The sequence below is a fragment of the Melanotaenia boesemani genome, chromosome 4, assembly GCF_017639745.1.
Source record: "Melanotaenia boesemani isolate fMelBoe1 chromosome 4, fMelBoe1.pri, whole genome shotgun sequence".
NCBI classification, from domain to species: Eukaryota; Metazoa; Chordata; class Actinopteri; order Atheriniformes; family Melanotaeniidae; genus Melanotaenia; species Melanotaenia boesemani.
The window spans coordinates 2,648,028-2,670,814 of record NC_055685.1 but is presented as its reverse complement, the minus strand read 5'-3'; the positions used below and the strand labels follow the sequence as shown (position 1 = coordinate 2,670,814).

Here is a 22,787-nt window from a genome sequence, read left to right as displayed (position 1 = left end):
CAGTGGGGGAGGGGGGGGCGTGGGCTGGTCAAAGCAGTTAAAGAAGATGTTCAGCCTGTTTGCTTCTTCCACTGTCCCCCCCGCTGTTATGGCCTTTGATCTGAAGCCTGTGATGGTGTTGACACCATCCCAGACCTCCTTCATACGGCTCTCACTCAGTTTATCCTCCAACTTCCTTCTGTAGGTGTCCCTCGCCACCTTCAGGCATTGTTTCACCTCCCGCTGTGCTAATTGCATTGCCTCCCTGTCATGGTTCATGAAAGCCACCTTCTTCCTGTTGAGGGCAGCTTTGACATCTTGTGTTATCCAAGATTTGTTATTTGGATAACAACGGACAGTCTTGTTGGGGGAGACTATGTCCAGCGAGAAGTTGATGTAGTCCGTCAGACAGTGAGTCTGCTCCTCTATGTCCTCACCATGTTGTCTCAGCAGTACATCCCAATCAGTGATGTCAAAGCAGTCTCTCAGGGCATCCTCTGCCTCAGGTGACCACTTCCTGATCGAGCGTGTGGTTTTAGACATCCTTTTGACCATGGGGGTGTACTGTGGCTGTAGGCATACCAGGTTGTGGTCAGACTTTCCAAGTAGGGGGAGGGGGGTGGCTCTGTAGGCATCCTTCACATTGGAGTACAGCAGGTCTATTGTTCTGTTGTTCCTTGTGCGACAGTCTACAGCCTGGTAGAAGGAGGCCAACGTAGAGTCCAGGGAAGCATGATTAAAATCCCCAGATAAGACCATAAACGCCTCGGGATGCTTAGTCTGCAGCCTTGCTGTTACTGTGTGTATCTTCTCACAGGCAGCTGATGCATCCGCGCTGGGCGGGATGTAAACACAGAGCACGATCACGTGACTAAGCTCCCTCGGCAAGTAATATGGCCCCAGACTAACGGCTAAAAGTTCCAAGTCATGGCAACACAGTTCCTTTTTCACTGAGACATGTCCTGGGCAACACCAACGTTTGTTCACATATATGATGAGCCCCCCATTTTTTTTTTTTTTTTATTTCATCGCCTTTACTACGAGTGTTAGATATTTGGTTGCTTGATGCTGCTGCTCTGCAGGATTTCTGCATATCTGTGACTGGTCACACACTGCAAACTCCACCCTTCATATGTGAGCAGGGAAAACCCTGGGATGAATTATCAATGTAATAACCAGCTTTGATGTACTGTTTGTCCAGGTCCTGAATGTCTGGATAAGTCAACCCAGGTAACAGAGAGATACAGCTGTTACCTTCAAAGCGGTCAGTAACAAGGCTTTATTTCTTCATTAAAAGAGATAGCTTGTTAATAACGCTGTGTTTTACAGCCTCAGTTTTCTGTACTCGGCTTCTTGTCCATTACTGATACTCCCCACAGCTGCAGAGTAATCAGAGTGGTGAGAGTACAGGCCCTTTTGGTGCTCCAGTGCTGCTGACCACCATTTCAGACACACAACCTTTCAGTCTCAAAAATAGTCTTATAAAAAATCTTGGTGGTTGTGTAGGTATCCACCCAGAATTTATGGAGCTTCTCACATGTAACAGAGTATCTGAATTGTATTAAAAGCACTTGAGAACTCAAACAACATGATTCTCAAAATACTGCCTAGGCCGGCAGGTGCTCTAGGCAAAACAGGAGTTTTGCCCCCCCACGTGGCAAAATGCTTACCGAGACATAATTCAGTTACGCACATTTTGTAACTAATGTACAACTTCTTGTCTCTTTATTAACAAACAAAACAAAGTCACACTGAAACACTCTAAACTAAACGCTATTACCAAAATGATAAAACAAAATAACGCTTCCAAGGTTAGTGCAAAAGTCCAGGGCAAGAAATGTCTTGAAAGTGCAATCCCTTAAACAATATAAAACTGTGCAATCATCAATAAACGATACAAACCGCTACAATAATGGTAAAACAAAATAAATAACACTTCCAAGTTTAGTAGACACTAAAAATAAATGACACGTGCATAGAGGTGAAAATGACATTTCCACGGAGATAAACATTCTAAATTACATTTACACAGAGATAAGCATTCTAAATGACACGTGCATTGAGATGAGTATTCTAAATGAGATTTCCACAGAGAATCCTAATTCACATTTTCACGGAAATAAGCATTCTAAATGACATATTCACAGAGATGAGAATTCTAAATGAGGTTTTCTCGGAGATGAGCATTTTAAATGATATGTGCTTAGAGATGAGCATTCTAAATGACATTTCCACAGAGATTACCATCCTAAATGACACATGCATTGAGATTAGCATGACAGGTGCGTAGAGATGAGGATTCTAAATGACATTTCCACAGAGATGAGTATACTAAATGACACGTTCATTGACATGAGTATTCCAATTGACACGTGCATAGAGGTGAGATTTCTAAATTACATTTCCACAGAGATGAGCAATTTAAAGGACAGGTGCATTGAAATGAACATTTTAAACTACATTTTAAAGTAGATGAGCATTCTAAATGACTTATGCATTTGAAATGAGCATTCTAAATGACAGGTGCATTGAGATGAGCATTCTACATGTCAGGTGCTTAGAGATGAGCATTTTAAATGACAAGTCATCAAGCTGCGCCGTAGGATGGTTGCACTGATGAGAGCTCTGTGCCCACTCGCTCTTTTTGTTTTATTCACAATGATTTTTTAACCTTTTGCACTTGCACTGCACCTCCACTCTACAAGTATGACCGCAGCACACTTTTGAAGTTATATTCTTCAGTTAGGGTGGACATTAAGTCGACTTTGGAGGACTCCGCGGCAGACGTTCTCACGTGACTCCTTTGTTTACGTCGGCACCATAAGAGGAAGACGTGGAGAGGAAAGCGAGCCGGAGTGCTATGCCAAAATCACCAGAGATACAGCAGACCTACTCTTCCCACCATCCTGCTTGCAAACGTTCAGTCTCTGAAGAATAAACTGGATGACCTGCACGCACGGATTTATTACAAATGGGACACGAGGAACTGTTGTGTTTTTGTCTTTACGGAATCATGGCTGGACCTCTCCATTCCCGACAGCGCCGGGTTAACTCCTTGTGGGCAACAGCCCTGGAGCTGCTAACCATTAAACTTAGATAATTTTATCTGTTATCCTCACAGTAGAATATATCCCACCTCAGGCTGTAAAAGCTCAATCCCTCGAACAACTGCATGGGATTATAAATAGGTGCATGGAGATAAGCATTCTAAATGACAAGTGCATAGAGATGTATAGAGATGAGCATTCTAAATGACACATGCATAGAGATTATCATTCTAAACGACATGCATGGAAAAAAGCATTCTAAATGACACATGCATAGAGATTATCATTCTAAACGACATGCATGGAAAAAAGCATTCTAAATGACAGGTGTATGTAGACAAGCATTCTAAATGATAGGTGCATAGAGATAAGAATTCTAAATGGCATGTGCATTGAGATGAGCAAATCTCCATGCACTCTTTAATGACATTTTCAGTAACAAGACAAAAATACCATACAGCACTGCCACACAGAACAACTAGAGAGAACTACCACATAGAACAATGAGATAAAACTACCACACAGAACTAACACATGAAAAACTACAAAGAACTACCATACAGAACTACCAGACAGAATTACCACACAGAACTACCACTACCACACAGGAAAACTAGACGGAACTACCACATGGAATTGCCAGACATAACTACAACACTGAACTACTACACAGAAATACCACACAGAACAACTAGAAAGAAGTACCACACAGAACAACCAGAAAAAAATACCACACAGAACTACCAGGCAGAACTATCAGAAAGAACTACTATACAGAGCTACCAAACAGATCTACTAGAAAGAACTACATAACATATCTACCACACAGAACTAAAACACAAAACTACCAGACAGAACTCCCACTCATGACTACCAGAAAGAACTACTAGACAAAACGACCACACAGAACTGCCAGAACGAACTATCAAACAGAAATATCAGACATAGCTTCCAAAAAGAATTACCACACAAAACTACCAGATAGAACTACCACACAAAACTACCAGACAAAACTACCACTCAGTACTACTGGACATAATTACCAGAAAGAACTACCAGACATTGCTACCTGAAAGAACTATCACACAGAACTACCACACAAAACTACCGCTCGGTACTACCAGACAGAATTACCAGAAAGAACTACAAGAGAGAACTAACATACAGAACTACCCCACAGAACTACCAGAAAGAACTACCAAACAAAACTACCACACAGAACTACAATGAAGAACTACCACACAGAACTACTAGAGAAACACAGAACACGACACAGAGGATGAAACAGAAAACAGACAGAACTACCATACATGACTACCAGAGAGAACTACCACAAAGAACAAACAGACAAAACTACCAAACATAGCTACCACACAGGACAAGACAGAACTACCAGAAAGAACTACAAGACATAACTACCACACTGAACTACCACACAGAACAACTAGACGAAACTACCACACAGAACTACCACAAAGAACTACCACAAAGAACTACCAGACATAAGTACCACACAGAACTACCGCACAAAACGACCAGAAATAACTGAGCATTCAAAATGACACGTTCATAGAGATGAGCATTCTAAATGATATTTCCATGAAGATGAGTTTTCCAGATGACATGTACATGGAGATGGCCATTCTGTATGATGTGTCTGGAGATGAGCATTCTAAATGTCATGTTCATAGAGATGGGCATTCTCCATGACCTGTGCTTGAAGATGAGCATTGTAAATGACATTTGCACAGAAATCAGCATTCTAAATTACAAGTGCATAGAGATTAGCATTCTAAATGACACTTGAATTGAGGTGAGCATTCTAAATAACAGTTCCACTGTGATGAGAATTCCAAATGACACGTTCATAGAGATAAGGACTCTAAATGACACGTGCATTGAGATGAGCATTCTAAATGACACGTGCATTGAGATGAGCATTCTAAATGACACGTGCATTGAGATGAGCATTCTAAATGACACGTGCATGGAGATGAGCATTCTAAATGACACGTGCATGGAGATGAGCATTCTAAATGACACGTGCATGGAAATGAGCATTCTAAATGACACGTGCATGGAGATGAGCATTCTAAATGACACGTGCATGGAGATGAGCATTCTAAATGACACGTGCATGGAAATGAGCATTCTAAATGACACATGCATGGAGATGAGCATTCTAAATGACACGTGCATTGAGATGAGCATTCTAAATGACACGTGCATGGAGATGAGCATTCTAAATGACACGTGCATGGAAATGAGCATTCTAAATGACACGTGCATGGAGATGAGCATTCTAAATGACACGTGCATGGAGATGAGCATTCTAAATGACACGTGCATGGAGATGAGCATTCTAAATGACACATGCATTGAGATGAGCATTCTAAATGACACGTGCATTGAGATGAGCATTCTAAATGACACGTGCATGGAAATGAGCATTCTAAATGACACATGCATGGAGATGAGCATTCTAAATGACACATGCATTGAGATGAGCATTCTAAATGACACGTGCATTGAGATGAGCATTCTAAATGACACGTGCATGGAAATGAGCATTCTAAATGACACGTGCATGGAGATGAGCATTCTAAATGACACGTGCATGGAGATGAGCATTCTAAATGACACGTGCATGGAGATGAGCATTCTAAATGACACATGCATTGAGATGAGCATTCTAAATGACACGTGCATTGAGATGAGCATTCTAAATGACACGTGCATTCTAAATGACACGTGCATGGAGATGAGCATTCTAAATGACACGTGCATGGAGATGAGCATTCTAAATGACACATGCATTGAGATGAGCATTCTAAATGACACGTGCATTGAGATGAGCATTCTAAATGACACGTGCATGGAGATGAGCATTCTAAATGACACGTGCATGGAGATGAGCATTCTAAATGACACGTGCATTGAGATGAGCATTCTAAATGACACGTGCATGGAGATGAGCATTCTAAATGACACGTGCATTGAGATGAGCATTCTAAATGACACGTGCATGGAGATGAGCATTCTAAATGACACGTGCATTGAGATGAGCATTCTAAATGACACGTGCATGGAGATGAGCATTCTAAATGACACATGCATGGAGATGAGCATTCTAAATGACACGTGCATGGAGATGAGCATTCTAAATGACACGTGCATTGAGATGAGCATTCTAAATGACACGTGCATTGAGATGAGCATTCTAAATGACACATGCATTGAGATGAGCATTCTAAATGACATGTGCATTGAGATGAGCATTCACGTGCATTGAGATGAGCATTCTAAATGACACATGCATTGAGATGAGCATTATAAATGACACATGCATTGAGATGAGCATTCTAAATGACACGTGCATTGAGATGAGCATTATAAATGACACATGCATTGAGATGAGCATCCTAAATTACGTGCATCCGGATGAGCATTCTAAATTACAGTTCCATGGAGATGACCATTCTAAATTACATTTTCATAGAAATAAGTATTCCAAATGACACGTTTGTAGAGATGAGGATTCTAATTGACACATGCATTGAGATGAGCACTCTAAATGACAGATGCATGAAAATAAACATTCTAAATGTCACGTGCATTGAGATGAGCATTCTGTATGAACTGGTGCTTGGAGATGAACATTCTAAATGAGAATTCCACAGAGATCAGCATTCTAAAAGACATGTGCATCGAGATGACCATCCTAAATGACATGCATGGAGATGACCATGCTACATGGCCTTTTCACCAAGATAAGCATTCTAAATGACCTGCAAAGACATGAGCATTCTGAATGACATTTCCACAGAAATAAGCATTCTAAATGACTTGTAAATGGAAATGAGCATTCTAAATGCATTTTTCAGCAAGCATTCTAAATGATATGTGCATGTTGATGCGTACTTTATATGAGATCTGCTTAGAGATATATTTTCACAGAGATGAGCATTCTAAATTACATGCTCGTTGAGATGACCATTGTAAATGACGTTTCCACAGAGTTGAGCATGCTAAATGACAAGTGTATGGACATAAGCATTCTAAATGACAAATGCATAGAGATGATCATTCTAAATGACATTTGCATGGAGATGAGAATTCTAAATAGGGATGTTCATAGTGATGAGCAATGTAAATAGCAGGTGCATTGAGATTAGCATTCTAAATGACATGTGCTTAGAGATAAGCATCCAAAGTGACACGTGCATGTGGATGAACATTGTAAATGACACGTGCACAGAGATGAGCATTCAAAATGACATTTCCATGGATGTGAACATTCTAAATGACATGTCAATAGAGATGAGCAATCTAAATGAGATGTTCTTGGAGATGAACATTCTAAATTATATTTCCATAAAGATGAACATTCAAAATGACATGTTCATTGAGATGAGCATTCTAAAAGACATGAGCATGGAGATGAGCATTCTAAATGTCACGTGTATAGAGATGAGCATTCTGAATGGCATGTGCTTAGAGATAAGCAGTGTAAAGACACGTGAACGGAGATGAGTATACTAATGACGTGCATTCTAAATAAGACGTCCATGGAGATGAGCATTCTAAAACACATGAGCATGGAGATGAGCATTCTATATGATGTGTGTGGAGATGAGCATTCTAAATGGCATTTCCACGGAGATGAGCATTTGAAATGAAGAAGATGACACACCTGGCCTGTTCTTATGGATTTTATTATTTTATTTTATCTTTGGACAGGATGAACAGATGTTTGTATATGGAGAGAAAATCGACTCAATATCATTGTGTGTGTGTAATACATAAGTTGTAAAGTGTGTAAACTAATTTGTGTGTAATTTTGGGTAGTTGTGTGTGTAATACATGGTTTGTAAACCGTGTAAACCATTTTGTGTGAAACCTTAGGTACTTGCAAATGTGTGTTCTAATGCACACACAAATACCTAAAAATTACACACAAAGAATAAATTTGCGCATGCACAAATTACAAAAATACACAAACATTAATATTTTACACACAAAGTTTTTACCCTCAACCTCACAAATCTAGTAGTTTCGAGTTTAAAATGCTCATTCACATACGGATCGTTAAATACGTGTGCACGAATCGCCTGATACACACAGACAAATATGCATTTACGCACAGATCTGTTAACTCGCGCTCGAGAGGTTCTGAGACTCTTTTAACGCTTCCGGTAGCCTCACAGCTTCCTGCGTACACGGTGCGTTTAAAAGCTGGTGGAAAGCTGGGTCGTTTGGGTTTCCATGGGAGTCTAGTATTTTCTCCACTCTTGCCGAATTGGGAAAGGCGGTTTTCTGTAGGACAAAAAGAGTAGCTCATCGCCCACTGATTATAACACATAGACCTACATTTGCTTTTCTGTATTTTAAATGTCTTATATAGACAAATAGGCATTCATCAGCCGTGCAAATGTAATTAGATTAATTAAAGAAACGACCGCTAGGTGGAGTAGTGGTTCTTTGGCTGAGAAAGGCAGAACGTCAAAGCAAGAGGCAAGACGGTAATGGCGGGGCATCCCAGTCGTCTTCCATCTGAGGTAAGAATAAGTTAAACATGTACACTTTACAATCCTATTATAATAAGACAAGCGGTATATCCGATTACATCGGATACTGTTTGCTGTCTAATAGTTTGGTGTACTGTCATCCTTACATTGCTCTGTTAGCGGGAGCTAATACGTGTACCTGAGCTAAGCTAGCACAGTAGATGGTTGCTAAATCGTTTTATTTAATGTCAGTTTTAGGACACACTTTCTCAGGCCATTAAACGGATTGTATCGACATTTACACCACACTAACCTATTTCTATGATGCCTAAGCATCGAGCTAGATGAACCCTCGTTGGTAATTAGCTCTTATTAACACATTTTGTTTTAGGATAGCAAACAGGTTAAACAAAATCCTGAAGATTCGCTTGTTTTAGTTTTTCCATTATTGCACACTGTTATAAATCACTGATTACAATCTGCTCTGATTTTGACGTTCAGTATTTACTTAGGCTATGATGTCTTTAACTATGCAGTGAATGAAGTTAGACTTCTAACACAGTCAATAAAGGCAGAAACAACTGAATCACTTTCCAGGCCATTTTAAACACCAGACTATTGTATATTTTTTAGAACGATTACGGTAATGCCTTATTTAGTAGTTTTAATTATGCCTGCAACGAGCGTAGGTTTGATTCCCACGTACAGTATACTGTACACATTATCACTAATTTATTTGTAACTCAGGCTTTGATTATTCTAAGAAATCATGGACTTATTTGTTATCTTTACAGCAAATTGTGGGGAATATGGCTCAGGCTTTAATGTCAGCTCTGAGGAGGGAAATCAGTGGTAATGACGTGGGAACAACTTCAAGTCCATCTGTAGGCCACAGCAACACACCAAACAGTTCGAGAGTTAACCAAGCATTAAAAAGGTAAGATTTAATACTTTTCACTAAAAATTAAGAAAGCTGCTGGTAAGTGTGCATTTCATGCGATTTCAGTGTAATGTTTCAGGACTATGTTGCTATTTGGCCATTTTACTGAGTCTTTACTTGAATTTTTGGTGTCTGGTCTCAAACCAATAATTCTCCCTCAATTTTAAAGGCAATTTCCAAACCTTTTTAATAAGTCAGAGGCCAAGAGAGGCAAAGGCAGGATCAACAGCCCTGGCCATCCCGTAAAATACACAAACCTTGCCATATTTGTCCTGCCGGGCCCCACCAATGTCACCCCTAGAGGTTCCGAAGAGCTCACCTTAGCCCATGCGGGATTAGGAAAAAGAGTGTTGGCTGTTTCAGATCAAAGCAGACATGAACAGGTAATCAATTACAATAATTTTAATTTAGTTATAATATTTAATGTAGCATTTATTTTGTATCTGTGCACTGATAGTACAAAACATACATATACACATGCACACACACTATTCTTATGAATAGAATACTTTATTAATCCCAGAAGAAATTGTGTAAATATATATGTGTGTGTGTGTGTAGCATAATGAATGAAATAGTTACCACAATTACATCTCAACTCAAGGTTTGTGCTTTTATGCGTGCCAGATTGTCAGACAGATGGAGGAGGAGTTTTTGAAACTCAAACCACTTAATGGAAGATGGATGTTCCACAAAGCAGCAGGTTGAAATTATTCCTTTTCAAAAAAAAAAAAAAAAAAACTTAAATGCTGTGGGTTGGACAATTATTGTTTTGTTTTGTTTTGTATTTGTTATCAGGTGGAAGCGGCCAGAGAAGGTTGTCTGTGATACCCATGGATGCAGAGGGTTATAGTGGCCACCAACTTCGATCTGCATCAAATAATGGCAAAATAGTTCTATTCTTGGTGCCCCTCCAGGAGGAAATGGACACAGAGCCTCTCCCCTTTGATGGTACAGAATTTTCAAGAATGCCTCAGGTGCCATGTGTTAAGTGCAACACAACCATGCCGCTACAAATGTTGGCACTGCACGCTGAAAAATGCAAAGAAGTGTCTAATGTAAGTTGTTTCCACTTTAATGTTTAATGTTTCATATTATTTGTTTGACATCTTATCTGACCAGAAATGCCTATGGATATATATAAACATGCTAAGTGGGCTTATATGTCCACCATGCAGTTTTTGGCATCAGTACATAAACATCTACAAGAGCTTAACCACAATATCATAATACATGTTTTATTCACCAGTCACAAAATGACCTGAACAAATTGTCAGAGGTTAACATGCTTAAAAGCTGCTAGTCAGTCATTGCATTTTTCTGGGCTTTTGTGTCTCTTCGGCAGCTAAAAGAACAATCTCTTTTTATCTTTAGAATAATTATGTTTATTGCAGCCAACCACAACACAATTTTTGGCATATTTATTAGAATTTTCTTGATAATCAAAGACAAATCAACGAGGGTTGATGCTGCAAATCCAGTGGTATTATGTTTTATCAGCCCTGCGGTTTTACTGACAATAGAACCCAATGTGACAAACTTCAAGGAAGTTCACAGATGTTTGCACCTGCCCATAATGTTTTTTTCCCTCCCATGTTATTTTGTGGGTATTATTGGTAACCATCTGGTTTGTACTTTCTAAGTCAGGTCAGGCTTTGAGCATCAGTCATTTGGTAGTTTAAAAGAACAATAACTGAATCAATCCATCATGATTTTTACAGGAGCAAGCCGAGCCTACAGATGTTGATGAAGACAGTGAACATGACATTTGTGAGGGACATGAAACAACCATGGACAATTTGGGGGAACGAGAGGTATTTTTTACATATGGATTATTAAGAGAGTGGAAAAGTGGATTGACTGTTTACAATGTATAAAGTTTCACGTGTTTGGTTATTCGTTTTTACCTTTGTGTTGAATATACTCTTGTCTATTAATGTACAGATCTGCCCTATATGCCAGGGGAACTTCTTAAAGTCAGTGCTCCCTTATCATGCCAGTGAATGCTGGGACAGGTATTAGAATGATTTTGCTTTTTGTTATTGTTGTTGTTTTTGTTTTTTTTTTTTAATCAAAACTAAATTGGTCTGTCATAATGCGCAAAAGAAAAGGGTGTACCAAAAAATTGGCCTAAAAAATGATAATGAACTTGTAGACAGATATGCTTGTGACTTAGTGCAAATATCTAAATCTCAGAATATTATATTTATTTTAAAGAGCATTCAACAGTGAAGCAGTGTTGGAGGTAGTCCCGGACCTTCCAGGGCCATCATCCGTAACTCCTGTACCTTATTCACCAGCAGAAACTGAAAGTACTAAGGGTAAACATGGCATTATTTTGTGAATCATGGTTTTTCTTTCTCCAACTGCCACAGCTCACTTTATTAATTGATGCAGGAGGGCTGGTTTTACTGTCTGAATGGCAATTTGTGTGATCATTGTTTTAATGAAGGTGCTTCGTAAATAAATACTTTGTGGTCATGCTCAGCCAGCCTTGTCCATTTTCAAAGTTACAGCTCTGTTGCTTGATGTAGCAGATTATCATGAAAGTAATCCTAAAATGCTATTTTGTCCTAACATTAAAGACTGGGTGTATAAATATTCTAATTAGCAACAAATAATGCTTTTGTCCAAATCAATTTGTTAGTGTGGAAAGAGGTGAACGATCCACAAAAGGCAGTACAGCTGTTCCTCAAACAACTGAAACAAGGAGGAAAGCAGCAGGGGACTCTCATACTCACCCTGGATGCTACGGACAGTGACGAGGAGCGAGCTATGTCACTCATTTCATTCTACAAGCATAACCGTGACAAGATGCAATGGGCAGCTCCTTTTCGCTGTCGCATTCAAGGTAGTACTTCAAAAGTAATTTCCACCACACTTGAAAACAGCTGTTTGATTTAACCAGTATTTGTTTTGTAGGAGATGCAGCAGTTGGTAGAGGTGTGACAAGACACATCATCTCATCTGCCATTACCAAACTGAAAAGGGGATTTAAAATGAACTTTGGTATGTACTGCAATCTTTAATGTTTTTAGTGCTGTAAGTGCTGTAATCTTTAACAACTTGACAAGTAATAAATCTCAGAGACAGGTACATGAGATAGTAGCTGTGGCATTGTGCATTTGTTGTGGATGGAAGTAATAAAACCCTACATTTTTCATTTTTATATTCTAGGAAATGCTGCAGCAACTGCAATGTTTGAAGGGGAAACTGATCATCTTGTACCAACCACATCAGCAGTGCTTGTTGAGAGTGAGCTTTTTGTGATGGCTGGTCGGCTGATTGGCCACTCAGTAATTAACGGAGGCCCAGCCCTGTCAGGGCTCAGCTTGGCAGCGGTGCATGCCTTGACAAATGGTTCAAAGGAATTGGCCACAACATACCTTTCTCTGAAGGACTGCCCAGATATTGACCACCGGGAGACCATTGGTCTTGTAAGCACATTAAATTAACTTTGTCACACTTTTTTAAAATATCATATAAGGCAGAAAGAAGGAATCCACTAATCTCTGGTTCTGTTCAGAAATATAATAATAGTGTCTTCTAGCTGCTGAAAGATGAAATGACTGAGGAAGAGACTTCAAGGGTGTCCAGTCTATGTATGGAATGGTATTTCCCTGTACCAACCAAAGGGACAAATAAACTCCTCCTCCTACAGCAGCTTCTCTCTCATGTGGTAGTAAATATGTCTACATCTTTCTTTTTAATGTTATTTATTTTATGTCAGCTAGTTTCAGTAAATTCCCTAGTGTACCTGGAGAAATAAGTAATGTGTTTTGAAAGCTCTTGAGTAGAACATTAATGAAGTTAAAATCAACAGGTCCTCACTCGACTCAGTGTGCAAGTAAAGCACCTTAAAAAGGGACTAAAAGAAACGGGCATCTGGCCACTGATTACCTCTAGACCTGATGTGGTGCCACTCCTTTTCCCCCGAGAATGTGAAGTTGAAATCACTCCCCAGGTACACTGACAGCACATTACAGAGAAATATATCTAAATAGTGTGTTGTATTCTAAAGAACAGTTTTGTAAGGTACATACATTGGCTATTTATTAAAAACTTTTCCATCAAATTATTACAGATGGTCCTGCAGTCAATCATTTGGCCTCAGGCGAGGCAAACTGATGAGAGTGAGGACAGTGATGACCTGGAATCAGAAACCATGCAAGTGGCAGGGTTCTTCCGTCAGTTTGTCGAAGAAGGTACAATGTCTGTAGAAATTTGGGCAATATGCTTGTCTATGTTCTTCTAAGATCAGTTAAAGGTATGTGCATTACAAACCAGAGTTATTAAATTGCTTTTAAGCTGGTTCTGAAGATAATTATATTGGACAACTGCACAGATTGGCCATAACATTAAAACCTCTGCCAGTAAATTGGGTAAATGTCCATGTATTTACAATGCAATGCTCACTGAAAAAAAACTGAAAAAACTGACATTTTGACATTCCAAACAAAAGTGCCAATTGCCCTAACGGCAAAATATGCATGGACACATCTCTGGTCAACATAAAAGCAAAAATTCTACATATGTTGTGTAGAGACACACAAATTTATGATCCAGTAATGTTAATTTTCACAAAGCTGCAAAATTTCAACAGGAAAAGTTAACATGCATCTGAAATGCCAAATGTCTTTATTTAACCTTTTCATAGCATCTTCAGACAATCTGCGCCAGCTCATGAGATTCTGGGTTGGCTGGGAGGTTCCATGCCAAGACCTCAAGCTGGAAATAGTGCAGTCCACTGGACCAAGGCACCTGCCCACCTCCTCCACCTGTAACGAGCGTTTACGCCTTCCAAGCCATTACAGTACTTATTCTGCTCTACTGGCAGACATGATGGTGTGTCTTAAATCTGTAGAGACAGGCTTTGGTCTGGTTTAAAAACTGAGTTCTGGTATTTTCTTTTGTTAAATGATTAGTTAAAAGTTGAAAAGATGTTAGAAAAAGAGATTTAAATGTTAACCAAGTCACTTTTGACACACTGTTTATGGTTCACTACATTAAGTCTGACATTAAGTTTTGTGAAAAATGTGTATTCCTGGAAGTACCTATTTGAAGTACTTAAAACTTTTTGAGCTAGTTAGATTTCTCAACCACCCATTTAACTCTGTGGCCAATTTGTTGAGTTTCCAAAAAAGTTTGGGGCAATCATAAAAATGGTTAATCTGCCCCTTCTGTGCATTGAGGTGTACATTAAAGTCCATTCAGTAAATATTTTTATTGTGTTTTTCTGTCCATACTGAAATATGCCTTTTTCTCACACTCAACTTTCACAGGTGATATGTAGGAAGCTGAATTCTTTACTACCAAGAAAGCTGGAAACAATCAACATCTGGAAGTTCACTGTGAAATTAATTTTATTTACATATTAAAGTTTTCAGTGATGTTGGCATACATGTTTAGAAAGTTTTTTCCATCAGTCTCTAATGCAAAAGATCAATGTAGTTACTAATTAAAGCATATTTTTATTTATTTATTTGCTTTTGCAGTAGTCAATCTATGGGTATACTTTTGCAAATGGCCTTTTTAAACAATTAGTTGGGGAAATGCTTTCATCATTAACAACATAATGCAATCTACTTAGCATCTAACTTGTCTCAAGTAATGATTCCACATACTGCACTGTATGCAAGTAAATGTCCATGCCACTAGACTCTGAAGGTTGTAGAGGGTTAATGTGTTCCCGCAGCAGCTCCATTTGCTCGTCTGTGAGTGGGCTGCCCAGTTCTGGTACCCGCACTTCGGCATGTGGATCAGGAAGAAAACCACTGTCCTCCCACTGTATGTAGGGAATTTGCACCTCCTAAATAAGGTAACAGAGAGAAGGTTACAGTTTGTGGAAAACCATTTTCTATACGACTGAGTCCTATTCAGGGTCATGGGGAAGCTGGACTCTATCCCAGCAATTACCAGGTGAGAGGCAGGGTACACCCTGGACAATATGCAAACTCCACATAGAAATCTCCCCGTTCTAACTCCTCCATCCCCTGAGGCTCGAAAGAGTGACTGTCTTGTGATGCAGCGGTGCTAACCACTACACTGGTTTGTTATGGAAAGCAAGTGTAGTAATTTCTCAGGCACACAGCATATTATTATTTAATAAGATTTAAATACCTCTGGGTCAACAACTGGATGCACCATCTGTCCTACTTCCCAAAGCTGATTTGGTGTGAGGTTTTGCTCAGTTCTCATTGGATGATTGTCCCATCCTTGTCGAAATATGTCAAGGTTAACTTGCCAGCGAGGCAAGAAGACATAATGGCAGCAAAACAAGTGCAGAGGATTGCTGAGATCCAAGAAGTCCTCCTCCTCCAGTGAGTGCAAAATGTAATGGAAAATTTACACATAACCCTTATATTCTGTATACTACACTTATCATTGTTAAAGCTTGGCTTATGTTTGACTGAGGGAGGAGAATGACTGTGTACCCAGATAAGGATTTAGTGAGCTCCCCTTCCCCCTTTTTACTTTTCTTCTTTGTACCAGGCTGTGAGGAATTTACAACAATGACCTGCTGTGATGTTATCAGTTCATGCCTAGTATATTAACCAAGCTCACTTGTATCTCCCCAGACTCACGCAGACAAACTCCTTTGACTGTGGGACTCTCATTGCTGATCAGCTCTTAATAAATAATACTTTGTTCGATTCTCACTTAGTGTGTGATCTTTGATAACTAAAAATTCCACAACAAAAACATGGTAGAAAACACTGGTGACCCCCATCCAAAGATCACGCCAGAGCCTCTCCATCCTGTGTATAAGTAAATAAATACGTGTGTGTAGATAAATATCTAGACAGACACACACACACACACACACACACACACTTCCCACAAAAAGTTACGGATATTCAACTTCTGGGTAAAATTAATAGAAAACTTAAAAATCTATGCTACACTGGTATATCATGAATGTATGCAATAGTAATTTCTCAAGCATTTTATTCAAAGAATATTGAACAATTGTTTGGTGTGGTTTTGTTTGATGATGTATAAATGTAAGCAGTATGATGAAGATGACTGTTTAGATACAATATTTAGCAGTTGATTCATGGTTCTGATACTTTAGTATTTTGTAGTTAATCATGCATGTTCTGCATTAAATACTGAAACATTAAACAGTTGATCATTTGCATTCAAAAGTTGAAAGTAAAATTAAGTTCACCTGTGAAAGTTATAGTACATTCGACATAAAACAAAAAGCTGAATATCCCCAACTTTTTGTGAGTTGTGTATATATAAAAAAATTCAGTGACATAAAAAAAAAAAGTATACAGTATGTTTCTTTAATATCTGTCAAGCTCTGATTCCAGGTTAATATAGGCTGAAGACATTTGCAGGTCTCACAAACCTTTGGTTGTGCACACTTTTGCCAGCAATAAAGCTTCCGTTATCAGGACCACGCACTGTCAACATCAGACGTGCCACTCCAACATTCTCTCCACCATGATCTGCTCGCACCCTGAAAAATTTCACAATTATTATTGCTAGCAGCTGGTTTGTTTAGTTGGCAGAGAATCAGTCCCCCATGTGGGAGGCCAGGGTTCAATTCCCCCAGGGGACAAATATTAACACCTTCCAGTTAGGTCCTTAGGTAAGACCCTTAATGCTACTGCCTAACCACTGTAAGTCGCCTTGGATAAAAGCATCAGCTAAATGACTGTAATGTTAATACAAAAAAATACAGTTTTCATTTCAGACACCTTGAAAACTACAAACTCAAATGTAGTGATTAAGCAAAATTATGACTCATGAGTCATTTGCTTAGCTATATAAAACAACTGATGGTGAAGAAAGGCTTTTACCTCAGTGGATACCCAAATTCTTCAACAGCCTGACAGAAGAAGGCCAAGGTGGTGTCTGAACGGTTATTGTTTGCAGCTCCCAGGTACATTATCTATGAAAATGAACAGTTTTTTAAGGAACATTAAAAAATACAAAAATAAATACAAATCAGTCATTCACACGTGGATATATATATATATATATATATATATATATATATATATATATATATACATATGTGTGTGTGTGTGTGTGTTTGTGAGTGTGAATAAATGTTGTGTATGAAAATCACCTTTTGGGAATCAACTTGTTTCTGCTAAAACCCTATTTTCTGTCTGTCAAACTGTCTGATCTTTGTGTCAGCTTAACTTCTACTGCTTTAATGATATGTAGGTCAGTGTTTAGAAAAAAAAAACTGGACACACTCAAAGATAGTGATGTATTTTTTTTGCCAATGATCATGGGCATCATTTTTCTGTTAGAAGCTTTAATGACAAAATTATCCTTATCTCCCTAAAGTAAAGAATCCTTAAAAAAAAAATGGATCCAGGAGGTGATCCGGATCACCACCAAAATCTAATCACTTGTTGCAATGTCCATTTCTGAGATTTTCTGAAAATGTCATCAAAATCCATCCATAATTTTTGGAGTTATGTTGCTAACAGACAGACAATTGTTATTTTGTTAAAATTAACATTAACTTTAAAAGTCAAGATAATTTTACCAGTAGCTTTCTCACCTTGCGAGAGTACCCATCAATGCCACCAAACAATACGATATTGTACCTGTAGGAAAACAAACAATGAAATGCAATGGACAGCTTTGCCACATACTTGTCCTGGGTAAATGTAAACTATTACTGATAAATAAACAAAAAGTTGGCATGGGGATTTTAGTATGGAATATTCTGTAAGCATTTCATTTTTGCATTCGAGAAATTAAACATTAGCAAATTTCACAGTCATAAAGTACAGAAAATTTAAAGAAATCATAGTGATATTTATAAAAGTGAATACTTAAAAGTCACAGAAATGTTTATTCATGTCAAAGCACTCCTTTCAGCAGATAACATATTATAACAATAAAGGCACATTGTCATTAAGTGTTTATTCAAAAAGAAAATTCTAGGTTTCTAAAGAAGCCATTGAAACTATTTTTTTATGTTCCATGATTTGTGTGAATAATGTATGCATTAATAACATATATGGGAATCACTTTAGTTAACACACTAGTGTAAATATAGAATGAAAAAAAACAAAAAAAACGCTGATATTAACATGTACTGAGATGTAGCATAGCTGTACTGTTGGCTAAATATTTTTAACCTAAAATATAATGACCCTATTGTACTTACTATACCAGCTCATCGCATCGTTTTGGTGTTTCACACAAAGCAAACATTTTGCCTTTAGACAACATAAAAAGATACAAAAAACTCACCTGATGAGCTTGTGATTTGTATCTATATGTACTAAGTACTTTGGGCAGGGCACTGAATATGTTCGCCGGATAACACATCCCAACTGAGTCATTCTAGACAAAATTCCAACGCTGTCTACTCGATGCATTGATGCTTTGACTCTGTCCCATCCCACATGATATCCTTGTGCCTTCAAAGTACCTTTTACCAGTCGATAGCCTGCATGTGGCATTCTGTCTTTGATTTCTGTGACAAGTTCATCAAGTTCTGTATCTGTGCAAGCACTGTACAAATTCTGGACTGACAAATTGTTCTCTGCCATCCTCCTAAATAATGTTGCACGTGACACACCCCATAACTTGGCAATGGTGTTTACAGGTAGTCCAATTTCCAACAAATGAACCAGATGTTCAATGGAGATTATTATCCTTGGACGTCCACTTGCAGATTGTTTTTCAATTCTAACAGCTGGTGGAGGTTCTTGACTATTTCGGTGGTTTTGAATGGCATTGTGTAAATCAGTCAACCTCTCTGTGATGTCCTGTGACAGTTGAATATGTTGAGACAGAGCTTCAATGAAAACCATTTCCTGGTTACAAACAAACTCCAGATAGTCAATATCCAGTGGCATGTGTTGCAGTGCATGTGAGACACGCAGATGCAGTCTCTCCAGGATATGTTGTTTCAATAGATCCTATTAAAAAAAAAAAAGGACAGGCTCAGTGAAAGTATAGACAAAACTGCACCACACACTAATATTTTTTATTCACTTTGAATGCAAATAAGACATATATCAGTAATCGATGGGAGTTTTTTTCAAGCCAGTGAGGTCCCAATTAAAATAAATACTTCATAAACAGTTTACAGTGCTGCCAATGGTAGTTTAAAGAACCAAACATTTCAGTCATTTAAAGATGGCAAAGAGAATGGGACAACATAGTTATACAGAATTCATAAATACTGCAGTTTTGCATTCGTAAAGAACAAGTTAGTTTAAATACTAAATTCAGAAAGCTCCATTTTTTATTTTTATTTTTTAAATTATTGTATTTATTTATGACTATATTTATTTCTCACTTAATCTGCCCAATGCAATTTACTAATTAGGGAAATCACACTACCAAATCTAAACAATTATTTGCAGATTGCTAATATTTTTTATACTGCTTAACTACATACCCATGTTTCTTGTTGTCTTCTCTCCATTTTAGAAGATTAGTGTCAGCAAAACCTTCAAGACCTAAAATATGAATAAATTATAGGAAAAAAGTTAGTTAAAGTGAGACAATGCACTGTCAACACTTAATACACTACACACAGCCCTTATGCAAGGCCCTTAACCACCCCACAACTGCTTCCTGGGTGTTGAAAAATGGCAGCCCCACTGCTCTCTAGTATATCTAGAGATGGTTAAAAATACAGTATATTGGTAAAATTATTATAATGTTTGCCTTGACAGAAATAACACGAACTCCATTAATTGGGTGGCCCGACTCGATACAATGTCTGGCCCAAAAACAACAGTCACCATCTCGATTTAAGAAAAGCGTTTTGAGCATCCCATTGAAAAGTACTACAATCATTATTATATTCCAGGTTCAGTAAGTAATAAAATCCTAAATGATATAGTTGGCTGCTTGTAATGTCTTCGGCATGCTGGAACACATTTTGTGGTTGTGGTAAAGATGTTCTCTGTTTCAGAAGGGTCAGATTATAAGTCTGTATCAAGCAAAAAACTATGAAGACTGAGAATGCAGAAAATACTAAAATCAGTTAAGAAATTTCCACCATTTGGAAGGACGGGTTGGGGACCCATCATCTTCAAGGAAGAATGTTGGTGGACAGTCAGGAAACAACTTACATTAGACACTTCTTTGCATTTTTCAGCGTGCAGTGCCAACATTTGTAGCGGCATGGTTGTGTTGCACTTAACACATGGCACCTGAGGCATTCTTGAAAATTCTGTACCATCAAAGGGGAGAGGCTCTGTGTCCATTTCCTCCTGGAGGGGCACCAAGAATAGAACTATTTTGCCATTATTTGATGCAGATCGAAGTTGGTGGCCACTATAACCCTCTGCATCCATGGGTATCACAGACAACCTTCTCTGGCCGCTTCCACCTGATAACAAATACAAAACAAAACAAAACAATAATTGTCCAACCCACAGCATTTAAGTTTTTTTTTTTTTTTTTTGAAAAGGAATAATTTCAACCTGCTGCTTTGTGGAACATCCATCTTCCATTAAGTGGTTTGAGTTTCAAAAACTCCTCCTCCATCTGTCTGACAATCTGGCACGCATAAAAGCACAAACCTTGAGTTGAGATGTAATTGTGGTAACTATTTCATTCATTATGCTACACACACACACACATATATATTTACACAATTTCTTCTGGGATTAATAAAGTATTCTATTCATAAGAATAGTGTGTGTGCATGTGTATATGTATGTTTTGTACTATCAGTGCACAGATACAAAATAAATGCTACATTAAATATTATAACTAAATTAAAATTATTGTAATTGATTACCTGTTCATGTCTGCTTTGATCTGAAACAGCCAACACTCTTTTTCCTAATCCCGCATGGGCTAAGGTGAGCTCTTCGGAACCTCTAGGGGTGACATTGGTGGGGCCCGGCAGGACAAATATGGCAAGGTTTGTGTATTTTACGGGATGGCCAGGGCTGTTGATCCTGCCTTTGCCTCTCTTGGCCTCTGACTTATTAAAAAGGTTTGGAAATTGCCTTTAAAATTGAGGGAGAATTATTGGTTTGAGACCAGACACCAAAAATTCAAGTAAAGACTCAGTAAAATGGCCAAATAGCAACATAGTCCTGAAACATTACACTGAAATCGCATGAAATGCACACTTACCAGCAGCTTTCTTAATTTTTAGTGAAAAGTATTAAATCTTACCTTTTTAATGCTTGGTTAACTCTCGAACTGTTTGGTGTGTTGCTGTGGCCTACAGATGGACTTGAAGTTGTTCCCACGTCATTACCACTGATTTCCCTCCTCAGAGCTGACATTAAAGCCTGAGCCATATTCCCCACAATTTGCTGTAAAGATAACAAATAAGTCCATGATTTCTTAGAATAATCAAAGCCTGAGTTACAAATAAATTAGTGATAATGTGTACAGTATACTGTACGTGGGAATCAAACCTACGCTCGTTGCAGGCATAATTAAAACTACTAAATAAGGCATTACCGTAATCGTTCTAAAAAATATACAATAGTCTGGTGTTTAAAATGGCCTGGAAAGTGATTCAGTTGTTTCTGCCTTTATTGACTGTGTTAGAAGTCTAACTTCATTCACTGCATAGTTAAAGACATCATAGCCTAAGTAAATACTGAACGTCAAAATCAGAGCAGATTGTAATCAGTGATTTATAACAGTGTGCAATAATGGAAAAACTAAAACAAGCGAATCTTCAGGATTTTGTTTAACCTGTTTGCTATCCTAAAACAAAATGTGTTAATAAGAGCTAATTACCAACGAGGGTTCATCTAGCTCGATGCTTAGGCATCATAGAAATAGGTTAGTGTGGTGTAAATGTCGATACAATCCGTTTAATGGCCTGAGAAAGTGTGTCCTAAAACTGACATTAAATAAAACGATTTAGCAACCATCTACTGTGCTAGCTTAGCTCAGGTACACGTATTAGCTCCCGCTAACAGAGCAATGTAAGGATGACAGTACACCAAACTATTAGACAGCAAACAGTATCCGATGTAATCGGATATACCGCTTGTCTTATTATAATAGGATTGTAAAGTGTACATGTTTAACTTATTCTTACCTCAGATGGAAGACGACTGGGATGCCCCGCCATTACCGTCTTGCCTCTTGCTTTGACGTTCTGCCTTTCTCAGCCAAAGAACCACTACTCCACCTAGCGGTCGTTTCTTTAATTAATCTAATTACATTTGCACGGCTGATGAATGCCTATTTGTCTATATAAGACATTTAAAATACAGAAAAGCAAATGTAGGTCTATGTGTTATAATCAGTGGGCGATGAGCTACTCTTTTTGTCCTACAGAAAACCGCCTTTCCCAATTCGGCAAGAGTGGAGAAAATACTAGACTCCCATGGA

At 38.3% G+C, this 22,787-nt stretch overlaps 2 protein-coding genes and 3 long non-coding RNA genes across 6 annotated transcripts in view; 4 read left to right on the top strand and 1 right to left on the bottom strand.

Moving 5' to 3' along the window:
- hoga1 (4-hydroxy-2-oxoglutarate aldolase 1) overlaps positions 1 to 22,787 on the top strand; it is an 84,187-nt gene that overhangs the window by 32,655 nt on the left and 28,745 nt on the right. The window lies entirely within an intron of this gene.
- Positions 9,732 to 10,407, top strand: LOC121638561. The gene is made up of 3 exons (XR_006010045.1): positions 9,732 to 9,856; positions 10,101 to 10,176; positions 10,272 to 10,407. It is a non-coding gene; the product is annotated as an uncharacterized LOC121638561 (long non-coding RNA).
- LOC121638557 lies at positions 12,037 to 12,804 on the top strand. Its single transcript, XR_006010042.1, has 3 exons — positions 12,037 to 12,324; positions 12,396 to 12,482; positions 12,651 to 12,804. It is a non-coding gene; the product is annotated as an uncharacterized LOC121638557 (long non-coding RNA).
- On the top strand, positions 13,260 to 14,345 carry LOC121638556. Its single transcript, XR_006010041.1, has 3 exons — positions 13,260 to 13,437; positions 13,558 to 13,678; positions 14,131 to 14,345. It is a non-coding gene; the product is annotated as an uncharacterized LOC121638556 (long non-coding RNA).
- On the bottom strand, positions 14,801 to 22,566 carry LOC121638550. Of its 2 annotated transcripts, XM_041983397.1 has the most exons (9): positions 22,492 to 22,566; positions 19,864 to 19,924; positions 18,705 to 19,378; positions 18,004 to 18,049; positions 17,285 to 17,376; positions 16,831 to 16,941; positions 16,175 to 16,231; positions 15,594 to 15,804; positions 14,801 to 15,282 (listed from the first exon to the last, which is right to left on the bottom strand). In XM_041983397.1, the coding sequence occupies exons 2-9, from the start codon at positions 19,888 to 19,890 to the stop codon at positions 15,067 to 15,069; spliced, it is 1,434 nt and encodes a 477-aa protein (XP_041839331.1). In that variant the 5' UTR covers positions 19,891 to 19,924; positions 22,492 to 22,566; the 3' UTR covers positions 14,801 to 15,066. The 2 variants fall into 2 exon arrangements, with proteins under 2 accessions (XP_041839331.1, XP_041839332.1); XM_041983398.1 differs by lacking the exons at positions 15,594 to 15,804; positions 16,175 to 16,231 and having other exon boundaries at positions 14,802 to 15,282.